At 38.7% G+C, this 14,117-nt stretch overlaps 1 protein-coding gene across 50 annotated transcripts in view; it reads right to left on the reverse strand.

The window, feature by feature from the left end:
• Dscam1 (Down syndrome cell adhesion molecule 1) overlaps positions 1-14,117 on the reverse strand; it is a 204,929-nt gene that overhangs the window by 56,290 nt on the left and 134,522 nt on the right. For 7 of the 50 annotated variants that reach the window (XM_074180381.1, XM_074180418.1, XM_074180391.1 and 4 more), the window contains exon 9: positions 9,750-10,037. The exons of 14 other annotated variants lie outside the window; for them this stretch is intronic. In XM_074180381.1, the coding sequence (XP_074036482.1) occupies positions 9,750-10,037 (288 nt within the window). Of the gene's footprint in view, positions 1-63; positions 352-1,415; positions 1,701-3,384; positions 3,673-3,740; positions 4,029-4,814; positions 5,103-5,166; positions 5,455-8,967; positions 9,256-9,357; positions 9,646-9,749; positions 10,038-10,249; positions 10,538-10,604; positions 10,893-14,117 lie in introns of all 50 variants that reach the window. 29 more of the 50 variants (XM_074180383.1, XM_074180394.1, XM_074180388.1 and 26 more) reach the window with 10 other exon arrangements.

Here is a 14,117-nt window from a genome sequence, read left to right on the forward strand (position 1 = left end):
ACTAAATGAGAAAGCACTGAAGCACGAAAGCAGTGAAAAATGAATGAAGCCAATAAATATAACCATTAACTTGAAGTTCGGCGGTGAACGCAGTTTCGCCTGCTTTGTTCTTTGCTTTGCAAGTATAAGGACCGGCATGTCTATATGAAACTGACTCTATTTCCAATGAAGACGTGCGCCTGCCAACGGGAGTAACAGAGACGTCCGTTAGATCTGTTAAGTGTGTTCCATTGAGCTGCCATTCAAGAGTTATCGGTAAGTCACCCTCAGTAACGGAACATGAAACTTGAACATATTGGCCAGAATGTACAGGGTTGTCTTCGAAATAGAATGGAGTGATCCTAGGTAAAACTGCGAAAAAACAAATGGTTGGCAAAACAATTTCGTCAGCAAACCAGCAGTATCCAGAAGTAGTTTTTGAGAACATCAAGTGTTACTAACAAAGAGAACAAGTGGATTTTCGAATCTCGGAAGCTTTCTCCAATAAGATTGGTGACAAATCAACAGTTTCTTCGTTTCGATTCCAGCACGAAATGTTTTTAGAGTAAAGAACGTTGTTAAAATACAATGTGGAACAAATAATATAGGGAGAGGAAAATGAAAAAAAAAGGATTCATAAGTAAGTAATACCCTTCACGATTAGTTCCGCCGTATAACTAGCAATTCCAGCATTATTTGCTGCCAAGCAAGTATAGTTTCCAGAATGTGTTTCGGAAACTGAATCTATATTCAATACAGAAACTTTTGTGCCAAATCTCCCTAGATTGTAACCATCCATTTTCTCAATCGGCTGTCCGTTGACCATCCAAGAAAACTTCAATGGCAAATCACCGGCAATTATACTACATTGGACCGTTACTGTCTCTCCCAGAAACAACGGTTCCTCTCCGAAGGAAAATGGCTGAACACGAGGTACAACTAAGAAGACAAAATATACAACATGATTTACTAAATATTCAGTAAACATCTACAAAGTAATCCTTATAATACGAAGAAAATGAAAAAATAAGATTCATACCTTGAGTGCTAACTTTGGCATGAAATACAATCGGAAACAATTAGGAATATTCTTTGCTAACATTCCATGATTACTTTTACATCCTTATATGGAAGGGAAGATAGCTCGAGCAGATACTTTACTGCATATTTTAAAGGTACATTAGTTCTTGGATTTACTTCCATGCAAAGATATATACTTTCACACAAATATATAATTTTTAATGGAATCTCAACTGATCGACAAAAATCTAAGAACAGGGGCAATGAAACAAATAATTGCCAAACCTTGAAAAAGACATAAACCTGATCCAAATATTCTTAGGGGTTTGATGGAGAAAAATGAAAAATACCGGGAACTAGGAAGGACATGAATTGGAATAACCATAATGAAAACACCATGCACAAATTATCTATACCCTTCACAACCAGTTCAGCAGCAAAAGTAGAAATTCCAGCTCTATTCGAAACCACACAAGTGTAGTTTCCTACATGACTTCCATCTACAGATTCGATGCTCAAAAGAGAAGTTTTTGATCCAAAGGGAGAAACATTTACCGCTTTATGCCTTGGTATTGGTTTTCCATTGAGCATCCAAGAAAAGGAAACCGGCATATCACCTTTGTTTACGTAACAGGAAATTTGAACACTGTCGCCGGCATTTGCTTCTTCTTCAAACGAAAAGGGATTGATGTGAGGCAGAACTGGGAAAAACAAATGTCTTAATGAGAATAAAATGAAACGGGTATGTGCATACAGTTCTACTAAGGAGAAAGCATCTTTCGAAATGTACCGTTAACAAAAAGTTCAGCAGCTTGAGTAGCTTCGCCACCTTTGTTTGAGGCTCTACAAGTATATACTCCCGCATGATCTGCACGCACAGAATTTATGGTGAGAAGGTTTGTTTTCGTCCCAATTGATATTGTGTTGATCCCAAATGTGGTACTGATTTCTTTTCCATTGAGAAACCAAGATATATTCAAAGGGATGTCACCCTTACTCACGTAACAGTTCAACTGCAAGCTGTCGCCTGTGTTTGCCTCACCCTCAAATTCGAATGGAGTTATATGTGGCACAACTGCAGAACATATGTTAGATTAAAAAAAAACAATGGACGCGACGATTCAAGTCAGAGTGGATAATGGAGGGTGTAGTTTTAGGTCAGAGCAGACGCGGGATAACTGAAGGTGATTTTACAGAATATATTTCAGTAGATATAAAATATATGAAACTGGGAACTACAGGAAGTAATACCATTCACTTGTAGATAAGCAGAACTCTCAACTTGTCCCGCAGTATTCTTCGCGATACATTTGTACTCCCCAGATAAATCAGCCGTCACAGAATCTATACTCAGTGTGCTGAGTCTTTTGTTCACCAAATTAATGGCGATGCCATGAATATTCTCAATGTTTCTGTCATTGAACTGCCACGAAATTTCCATCGGTAGGTCACCTTTGTTGACAGAACAAGTCAAAGAAACTATGTCACCATAATTTATAGAGTCTTCGCCGAAATCGAAAGGAGAGATTTGAGGTAAAACTGAAAATGAAAACTATTTATCGACCCTACAAAACAGATCACTAAAAATAGATTTTCTGGAAAATATACCGTTAACTCGTAAATTCGTGGAGTGCAGTGATTGTCCAGCTTTGTTTCTAGCCATACAAGTATATTCACCGGCATGATAATCTTGAACAGACTCTATGCTCAAAGTGCTCATTTTTTTTGTAACCTTTGTAACCGAAATCATCTCATCGCTACCGCTTATTGTTTCGTTGTTATGTAACCACATAAAATCAATTGGTAGATCTCCTTTGACCACGGAACACATCAGAGAGATTGATTCTCCCGTATTCAAAGCGTCTTCTCCTGAGTCTAGAGGAACTAGTAACGGAGGTACTGAAAGAAAAATGGCGACAATGGAATGAGAGGTCAAGGATCAAAGGTTACTCAAGTAGGGTCGAATAACAAATTTAAACATTCAATCTTCATTCACCATTCACGTGTAAAATGGCGGAATACGACGATTTCCCTGCAACATTCTGTGCTGTGCAAGTGTAAGTTCCACTATGTTCCTCTTGAACCGAATCTATACTTATGGTGCTTATTTTCTTGCCAGCGTTTGTTACCATAATTCCTTGATCATAACTGACACTATTATTGTTATGGCTCCAAATTATACTGATTGGCAAGTCACCTTTATGAACCGTACAGGTAAGCGAAGCAACATCACCAGAGTTGACAGACTCTTCTCCAAAATCAAAATGGAGGATTTGTGGTGCCACTGTAAGAGTAATTAGGAATAACAGGTTCGGTAGGGGAGATTTTATAGAGGATTTCAAAAAATTAATGACTGAAAAATGATAATTGAGAATTGTTCAATACCATTGACGTTTAGTAAAGTAGAAGCACTGCTCGAGCCGGCTTTGTTTTGAGCAAAGCATGTATAACTTCCAAAATGAGACTCATTGACATCGTCGATTGTGAGCGAGCTGACTTTTTTACTAGGTTGTGAAACGACTATGCCCTCAGCATGTCCAATACTTTGACCGTTATGAAACCAAGTAATATTTATGGGCAAATCTCCTTTATAGACAGTGCACTGCAACGAGGCCACATCTCCCGAGTTGACTGACTCTTCTCCAAAATTCAACGGTAAAATTTGCGGGATGACTGGAATGGAAAATATATTGCCATGCATCAAGGGAGTAATGAAATAGGTCATGCACTAGTGTAGGTACCATTGACGCTTAGTTTGGCTGAATATGTAGCTACCCCCGCCTGATTGGTGGCCAAGCAAGTATAGACTCCAGAATGTCTCTCTTCTACGGAGTCAACAGTGAGCGAACTACCCTTTTTTCCAACTTTTGTGACCAAGAAATCACCAGCATAACCTAGACTCTTATTGTTATGTAACCAAGATATTTCAAGGGGCAAATCTCCTTTATGCACAGAACACTGAATTGAAACATAATCGCCTGAATTGATAGGCTCCTCACCAAAGTCGAAAGGTGTGATTACAGGAAGGACTGAAATGGAAAAAAACAAGAAAACTACAGAATTACGCATAAAATAAGTGGGAGGAAGAAACCATTGATGTTCAGTGTAGCAGAATATCGAACAGATCCTGCTTTGTTTTGCACCAAACAAGTATACACTCCAGAATGATTTTCCATTGCCGACTCGATTGTAAGGCTGCTGACTTTCTTTCCATTCTGTAGAATCAATATCCCACTGTTATAACCGATACTTTTGTTGTTGTGTAACCACGTGATGTTCAGTGGGAAATCTCCTTTAAAAACAGTACACTGAAGAGACGCTACTTCCCCAGAATTCACGGAGTCTTCTCCAAAATCGAAAGGTAAAATCTGTGGTGGAACTGGAAAGTCAAAAAGGTGCTAAAAATTATACAACAAATAAACTAATAAAAACTCTTTCCAGTACCGTTGATATACAAATGAGTTGAATACCGGGCGATTCCTGCTCTATTTTCAGCGACACACGTATACTCTCCAACGTGCGATTCTTGAGCAGAGTCGATAGTAATTGCGCTAACTTTCTTGCCGACCCTGTTCACTATGATGCCATCAATATATCCTATACTGATATTGTTGTGTAACCAAGAAATATTTATTGGCAGATCTCCCTTATGCACTGAACACGTTAGCGAGGCAAAATCACCTGAATTTATTTGATCTTTTCCGAAATCAAAATGGAGGATGTCAGGAGGAACTGGAATCAATTTTGAACAATCAAATGAGGAATTAGAAGGGATGTGTCAAAAAAGAAAAATAATGGTCGCAGGTTCTAGTTACCAATGACTTGTAACTCTGCTGAATAACTGTCGTATCCGGCAACATTCTGAACTAAACAAGTGTACAATCCACTGTGTCTGTCCTCCACAGCATCGATACTCAACGAACTGATTTTCCTTCCATTTGTGAAAATATTCACGCCACTGTCTAGGTCAATTGTTTTATTGTTATGAAACCAAGTGATATTAATTGGAAAATCTCCTTTGACAACAGTGCATTGAATAGATGTCAGATCTCCTGAATTAACCGATTCCTCGCCAAAGTCGAAGGGAAGTATATGAGGAGGCACTGAAAACAGGTGGGGGCTTTAAAGGAATAAAAAGAAAAACTGTAAACCAATTGTCACGTATACCATTGACGTTCAGTGTTGCCGAAAAGCTAGCGAACCCTGCTCGATTTTGAACAAGACACGTGTATTTTCCTGCATGTTCTTCTCCGACGGTCTCTATACTAAGAGAGCTCATTTTTTTACCATTCATAAAAATTGATATGTCACTTCCATAACTGATAGCTACGTCATTATGAAACCAAGTTATGTTTACTGGTAAGTCGCCCTTGAAAACCGAACAAGTCAACGAAGCCATGTCTCCAGAGTTTGCAGTTTCTTCTCCAAAATCAAAGGGTAAAATCTGGGGCGGCACTATAAAAATATAAATATGAATTTCTTTTTCATAAATTGTTGATGTATATCTATTGAATACCTAACACATTCTGTAACACTACTATACAAGGTGTTTCAAATTCGATCCTCACCATTGGGATCTCGGAAACTATGAGAGATACGACGATGGTTAAATTAGGGCAGAGTTGCGCATTTACCTGACCAACAATATGCCGTTGAGAAAGTTATGAAATTCCGAGTATATTCGGAGATATCCGAAAAAAACTGAAATTTCAGAAAAAGGTTTCTATATTTTTCCAGCTTTAATTTTCGAAGAATTCAAAAATAAATTGCACTTCCACATTGCCACATTTTCCCTGCTACATAACTTAATTTTTTCTCATGGGGGCTACATTGGATTCTTTCTGTTTTGAATAGAACCAGATTTTACCTTTTCAATAATCTACTATATAAAAATGGATGCTTGTTGGTTGGTCGGTAAGTGATAAACTTATACATCGCTCAACCGATCGTTATGAAACTTGACATGTATGAGTAATTTTTCATAGTGAAGGTATTTAGGCTATCCATTTTTCTGTAACTCGCCACTAGATGACGCTGCAGAACAATTTTTTGAAAGCACTGTTCTTTAACGCTGCGCACGCCTAAGTTCGTTGATTCTGATTCTGTCAAAACATTGAAACAGCAGCGATTCAGCAACATAGTACTAGTCTACTATATAAAAATGGATGCTTGTTGGTTGGTTGGTTGGTTAGTGATAAACTTATACATCGCTCAACCGATCGTGATGAAACTTGACATGTATAAGTAATTTTTCATTGAGATAGTTTTTAGGCTATCAATTTTTCTGTAACTCGCCACTAGATGGCGTTGTAGAACAATTTTTTTAAAGCACTGTTCTATAACATTGCGCACGCCTAAGTTCTTTGATTCTGATTCTGTCAAAAAATTGGAACAGCAGCGATACAGCAACATAGTACTAGTGTATCATAAGTGATCATTCTTGACATTTTGTTATTGTACAAGTCATTGAATTTTGGTGAAAAATGGCTTTCACTAATGAAGAGAAAAGAGATATGATACAAATTTATTACAAATACGATAGAAACAGTATCAGGACATCAATGATCTATTTAAACTTGTATCCCGAAAGACGACAACCACATCGAACTATGTTCAAATTATAAGATCAAAATCTCACTAATTTGTTTCGTTTGAAAAGCCAATGAAAAAAATACGGAGACAGAATCAACAATCTAAATTTGACTGTATGAGGTATGTATGAGGTAAATTAGACATTGTCTTTTTCAATGAAAATATAACTTTAAACAAATAACAATAATTAACTAAAATGTAAAAGACAATAGTAAATCACAGTAAGCAGTGCCCTTCTTCGAATATTATTCACTGCACGATTAATTTCCCTCCTCCTCGATCTCTCGAACTCTAACAATGCTGTGTTGAAGGTCCTCAATACTTTGATATTCCCTCTGCTTTTCAGTGTACCCCATAAGAATGTATCCATAACACTTAAGTCTGGAGACCTTGCTGGCCACCTCACCGGCCCATTGTTCCCCATCCATTTATTACCAAACATTTCAGTCAGGTAATTAGATACTCGTGTGGTAGTGTGCGGTGGAGCACCATTATGTAGCGCCCATAAGAAAAAATAAAGTTGATGATGGTAGCCGGAAGACGAAACGTCAAATAGCAAATATGAAAACACCATTATGTAGCAGGGTAAAAGTGGCAATGTGAAAGTGCAATTTATTTTCGAATCCTTCGAAAAATAAATCCAGAAAAAAATTAAAACCATTTTCCGAAATTTCTGTTTTTTCCGAATATCTCCGGATATACTCGGAATTCCAGAACTTTCTCAACGGCATATTGTTAGTCAAGTAAATGCGCAACTTTGCTCCAATTCAACCATCTTCGTATGTCTCATAGTTTCTGAGATCCCAATGGCGAGTAGCGATTTTAAAACACCCTGTATATTCCGGAATATGTTTCTTAAATGAAATCTATTGTGGCAGAGCTAACTTTTTCACCAGCTTTATTAACTAATATGCCATCCACATAACCCAGACTTATATTGTTATACAACTGGATTTCTGTGGAATTGAATTGAACCTGGCTACTCTCATCCCAATTCAAAATCCCCTCTAGATCCTCATTGAAATATGCAACCTCCTGCTGCCGCAGCCGATGTCCTGGAATCCAAATGAACTGACGAGACAAGTGTGATGGATTCGTTGCCAAACGAATCAAATCAAGGAACCAACCCTTTCCTACAAAACTCGGAAATAATGTCACCATAGTATTGAATGAGACGCGAGACTGAAAAATTTGAGGCCCAAGACTTTCTAGGCCCTGAAGAACAAGACACATGATTATGCTTTCTACTCCATCCGACAGTAAGGACTAATTCAGGAGACTCAGGATGTGGAGTGTACTCCAGATCACTAAGCCTAAGGATCAAGTGTGGAATGGGAAAAAATACCAGCGTGGTTCGAACAGAACTGGCTGATATCTCAATCGCCACAAAAGAAATAACCAGGAAAGGAATTCTGGCAAAAACATAACAATCTGCACTGACAGCAGACAAGCTCTATTAGCCTTGAACAGACAATTTGTCCCCTCAGGGCTAGTACTAGAGTGCCACCAAGATTTAGCCAAAGCCTCGATAGATAATAACATTATCCTGAGGTGGATTACAGGGTACGACAGGAGTAAAGGTAATCGCTTTGCAAACTCTTAGCCAAGGTAGCGGCGGGACTAAGAATTTTAGGACCTAGTGGTACCTACGGCTTGATGACTTCGACAATTGCGGAACTAGCCAAATTTTACACCCATGCTCAATCCCTAAAGATATGGAGTGGAATCAAAGGATGTAATCTTGCCAGGATCACCATGGGCGATCCTGGGAAGCTGGCGCCGAAGAAATATCTGGCGATGACTAGGAAAAATCTACGCTGAACAGTAGTATTTCTGACTGGCCACTGTCAACTGAGGAAAAACCTCCATTATATGGGGCTAGTGGACACACCTCTATGCAGGATGTGTGAACAGGAAGATGATACTGTCAGGCATGTCCTATGCGAGTGCCTGGAGTTATCGTCAATAAGAGAGTGTGTGTTCGGCGAGTCTTGGCCTACACCTGCCGATATAAAGGAGATGTCTACTAGTGACCTGTCCACCTTCCTGGAAAGGACAAGATGGACGATGACCTAGGAGGACAACTCCTCGGGAGGATGTACAATGGGTCACATGTGGCCTAAGTGCTGTGTGCTTACAGATACTCTACAGAAGGATCAATTCATCTGAACTATTCATTTCCATTAACCACCTTCCGGCAACAATTAGGTTAGATAGGAGAAAATCATTGCTTTAAGTTGAAAATGTATTTGGTGTGTTGGAGGAGAAAAATTCGTTATTCAATTTTTCAAAACTCAAATAATATTCACCAAATCTATAAGGATGAATCTAGGAGGGAACAAAAATAAAATGAAGGTAGAAATAATACAAAGGTACCGTTAATTCTCAGGGTAGCCGAGTATTGAGCAACTCCAACTTTGTTTTCAGCAAAACAGGAATAAACTCCAGCATGTTCTTCTCTAATAGAATCGATAGTAACGGTGCTGGCTTTTTTACCATTCATAGAAACCAAAACTCCACTCATATATCCAAAACTTTCATTATTATGTAACCAAGAAATTTCGACGGGTAGATCACCTTTGTGAACCGAACAAGTCAAATATGTTGAATCTCCTGCGTTTATTGGGTCTTCCCCAAATGTGAAGGGAGAAATCTGTGGAGCGACTGAAAAAATATATTTCCTATCAATGAATAAACGCGACAGGATTGTAGGAAAAGGGGAGGTTTGTGAAAAAACAAATAGATGCAATAGAAAATGCAAAGTACCATTAACATCTAGCCTGCTTGAATACCTAACACGCCCCGCTCTGTTTTCTGCAACACATGTGTATATTCCGGAATGTTTTTCTTGAACGGAATCTATCGTGATAGTGCTAACTTTTTTACCGGCTTTACTAACCAATATGCCATCCATATAACCCAGACTTATATTGTTATGCAACCAAGAAATGTTTATGGGCAAATCTCCTTTATGAATGGAACAGGAGGCTGACGTGGAGTCCCCTTCATTAATTGATTCATCGCCAAAATCAAACGGTGCAATTTGAGGGGAAACTAGAATGAAAAACGATCAAACTATAAAAATGATGGCAGGGAAAGGAGTCAGGCAGGATGAAACAGAGAAGTGCTAGAATCATTCCTTAACGTTTTAACAATACCATTAACATTCAAATGGGCTGAATATTTGACGCTTCCAGCTCTATTCTCTGTGACGCATGTGTATACTCCTGAATGTTTTTCTTGTACCGAGTCGATGGTGATCATACTAGCCTTTTTACCAGCTTTGGTAATCAAAATACCATCCATATACCCCAGGCTGATATTATTGTGCAACCATGATATATTTATTGGCAAATCTCCTTTATGAATAGAACAAGAAGCTGAAGTAGAGTCTCCTTCATTGATAGATTCATCACCAAAATCGAAAGGTGCGATCTGAGGGGCAACTACAACGAAAAATCTGTACAGAGTTATGGATGATGTCAAAGACTGTTTCAAAAAGAAGGTGGGGATTACTTTCACTGAATTTAGAATGTGTATACTCTTTACCAACCCTGGTAATCGAAATGTCAAAGACAAAAATCATACCGAGCATGTAAAGGTTAGGGATGAGAAGGTATATGTGAGTTATTCAAAATCTGAACTGCTTTATCAGTACCGTTGATGTTCAAATAGGCGGAATGTTTGGCAACACCAGCTGAGTTTTCTACAATACATGTATATTCTCCAGTATGTTGGCTTCGGGCGGATTCAATGGTCAGTTGACTCACTCTTTTGTTAGTATTGGCGGTAGTGATACCGTCAAAATTGTTGATACTTCGACTATTCAACGTCCAAGTTAATTTGACCGGATAGTCGCCCTTAGATATGGCACACATAGCGACCACAAGCTCCCCAGAATTGATTGCTTCATCGCCAAAATCGAAAGGATGAATTTGGGGAGGAACTAGAAAAAGCAAACGAGACTTTTACAACAGAACTTTACATGTTAAACTGATGAAACAAAAATATACCATTCACACGTAAATTTGCTTCTGAACTTGTATTTGCAGCCTGATTTTTTGCGGTACATTTGTACTCTCCTGCATGGTACGCTTGAACAACATCGATGCTCAATTGGCTCACTCTCGGTTTCGTTTTCACAACATTGATTCCATCTATTTCTGATACTGCTTGTCCGTTGAGAGTCCAACTGATAGCGATTGGCAAATCTCCTCTGATCACGGCACAATTCACAATAGCCATGTCACCAGAATCGACAGATTCGTCTCCAAAATCGAAGGGATGGATTTGTGGTGGCACTTATAACAATAATTCATTATACAATGAACTCGAAGGGTAAAATCATGATGAATATTTGTACCATTTGTATGAAAATTACACAACCAATCTGTATTTTGATGAACAATTTACAGATGTGTAATAACTTTTCAGGTCATTGTTTGTTTGAAGGTGATTGACAATGTTTCATGATGAATTTCACTAGTTCGGACTTCAATTGTCTACTATATAAAATGATTTGAAATCCCTGAAACAACTAAAAAAGAAGAATCGAAAATGAGTAGCTGAAAATAACAATTATATTAACCAAAATAAACCTGAAATGAAATAATAGTGAAATAAAATACAAGTAAAAATAGAACAATTGAATAAATGAAAATAAAGAAATGAAAAAAGAAATAAAAACTGGAGAGATTCCAAGTCACGTTAGTTCACGACGTTTCGATTATTAGTATCTACAATCGTCTTCGGGTGATGACTGGACTGATTCCTCCGAGAGATGACTATTTATAGGTCGTTCGAGTACTTTCACTTATCCCCGCTTTCCATTTTCCGCTTCACTGGTTCCGTGGGAGATGACCGTTTTGGCGGGAGTTGGCCATTTTTCGCTTGATGATGAGTTTCCATATGTTGCGTATTTCTACGCTGGCTTGGCTGAATACGTTGTTGGACAACATGTATGCGGCTTCCTTGAATTTTCTCCTAAACCAATGTTCCTCTCTGTGCAAGATCTCAGCTTGGGACCACTCGATGTTGTGTTGATGGGTCCAAACATGGTCTGCTATTCCTGATTTGCTGGTTTCCCCTCGCTGTGTGTGTTTCTTGTGCTCGGCAATGCGAACATTCAGTGGCCTCTTAGTTTCACCAATATAGGATTTTCCGCACTCACAGGGTATCCGGTAAATGCAATTCTTGGAATCGCAGTCCGCGTTTGGTGGCCTGGTTACTATGACTATGACTAAAGGACGAATTCTTTACACAAGATGAGGGACTGCCAATGGGATCGCCACTTTCACCAGTCATAGCCAACATATATATGGAGTGGTTTGAAACTATAGCCATTGAAGAAGCCCACAAGAAATCTCCAGTCTGGTTGAGATATGTTGACGACACCTTCATAATATGGAACCATGGGAATACTGAACTAGACGCCTTCCTGAAACACATCAACAGCGTGAGACCTTCCATCAATTTCACAATGAAGAAGGAAATCCACAACGAATTGCCATTCTTAGACGTTTTGGTGAAGAGGACCGACACTAAGTGGGAAACATCTGTATACCGAAAACTCACTCATACGGTTCAGTATCTGAACCACGAATCCAACCACCATCAATCGACTAAAAGAGGAATCATCAAGACTCCATTAGACCGTGCTTTTGGGCTCTGTAATACTAAGGAAGGTCTCGAGAAGGAACTAGACATCATCAAAAATGATCTTCAACGGAATGGCTACTCCAAAGCGATGGTAGAAAAGACTTTGGCTAGAAGACAGCAGGAGCCTCGCAAGGAGGAGAAGCCGTCACAACCAGTGCTTGCACTTCCCTACATCAGAGGATTATCGGAGAGGATAAGAAGAATTGGTTCCAAGTACAACATCAGAACCTGCTTCAGATCCGGTAACACTATCCGTAGCAGCCTCACGAAAATCAAGCCACCAAACGCGGACTGCGATTCCAAGAATTGCATTTACCGGATACCCTGTGAGTGCGGAAAATCCTATATTGGTGAAACTAAGAGGCCATTGAATGTTCGCATTGCCGAGCACAAGAAACACACACAGCGAGGGGAAACCAGCAAATCAGGAACAGCAGACCATGTTTGGACCCATCAGCACAACATCGAGTGGTCCCAAGCTGAGATCTTGCACAGAGAGGAACATTGGTTTAGGAGAAAATTCAAGGAAGCCGCATACATGTTGTCCAACAACGTATTCAGCCAAGCCAGCGTAGAAATACGCAACATATGGAAAACCATCATCAAGCGAAAAATGGCCAACTCCCGCCAAAACGGTCATCTCCCACGGAACCAGTGAAGCGGAAAATGGAAAACGGGGATAAGTGAAAGTACTCGAACGACCTATAAATAGTCATCTCTCGGAGGAATCAGTCCAGTCATCACCCGAAGACGATTGTAGATACTAATAATCGAAACGTCGTGACCTAACGTGACTTGGAATCTCTCCAGTTTTTATTTTTTTCTTTTTTCATTTCTTTATTTTTATTTATTCAATTGTTTTATTTTTACTTGTATTTTATTTCACTATTATTTCATTTCAGGTTTATTTTGGTTAATATAATTGTTATTTTCAGCTATTCATTTTTAATTCTTCTTTTTTAGTTGTTTCAGGGATTTCAAATGGAAGTCCGAACTAGTGAAATTTTTCAGGTCATTGTTTTCAGTATTCTATACCTAGTTCAACTGATTTTTCAGGGTGCCATTATTGACAGATTCTCCTGAAAGAATTGAGTGCGAGTTTTGGATGGCAACAAAAAAAAATGGAAAGTGCATTGAAAAATCTTTTGTGAACGAGGAAGGATTTTGTGCAAAAAGTGATTTACATTAGCTACCTAATGTTCTATGGAACCCTTGAAGGCTTTTGACATACCTCACTTTCCTGAAAAACAAGAGTATGAGGTGTGGAGAAAATGGTAAGAACAGGTGAAAAAATAAAACATCAAATCACTATAGATCACAATGATCTACCGTTAACGTCAAGCCTCGCAGTAAACTTGGATTTCCCGGCTGCATTCGTTACCAGACAAACATACTCGCCACGATGATGTTTCTCGACAGAATTTATATTCAGGATACTCGCTTGACTCCCAAAGGCAGATGTTGAAATACCTTTTGAATGGTGAGTAATATGGTGACCATTATGGTACCATTTTATTTTGAGAGGACGATCGCCTTGTGGAACATAACATGTTAAAATCGCACTATCGCCAGCATTCAGAGGACCATCAAATTGAAAAGGGCTTATTATAGGTGCCACTGCAAACAATAATGACAAGGAAATGAGAAAACAATAACACAGGGGAACGCTCCCAAGCTTTGCTGACAAATTGAAAACAAATAACACACTGTTAATGTGAAATGATGTTCCTGGCTGTAAGAAAGCACGAATCTATAACATACAACAAACCATGTCTTACCTTAACTTTTAAAAAACACAGCTGAAATAAATACAAAATAGAATAACATCATAAGTGATTCCTTATTGTCCACTCTTATTGTCTACAGTA

This window comes from Leptinotarsa decemlineata, unplaced genomic scaffold, assembly GCF_025532065.1.
Source record: "Leptinotarsa decemlineata unplaced genomic scaffold, Ldec_3_MD MMD2_tig00026294_RagTag_RagTag, whole genome shotgun sequence".
NCBI classification, from domain to species: Eukaryota; Metazoa; Arthropoda; class Insecta; order Coleoptera; family Chrysomelidae; genus Leptinotarsa; species Leptinotarsa decemlineata.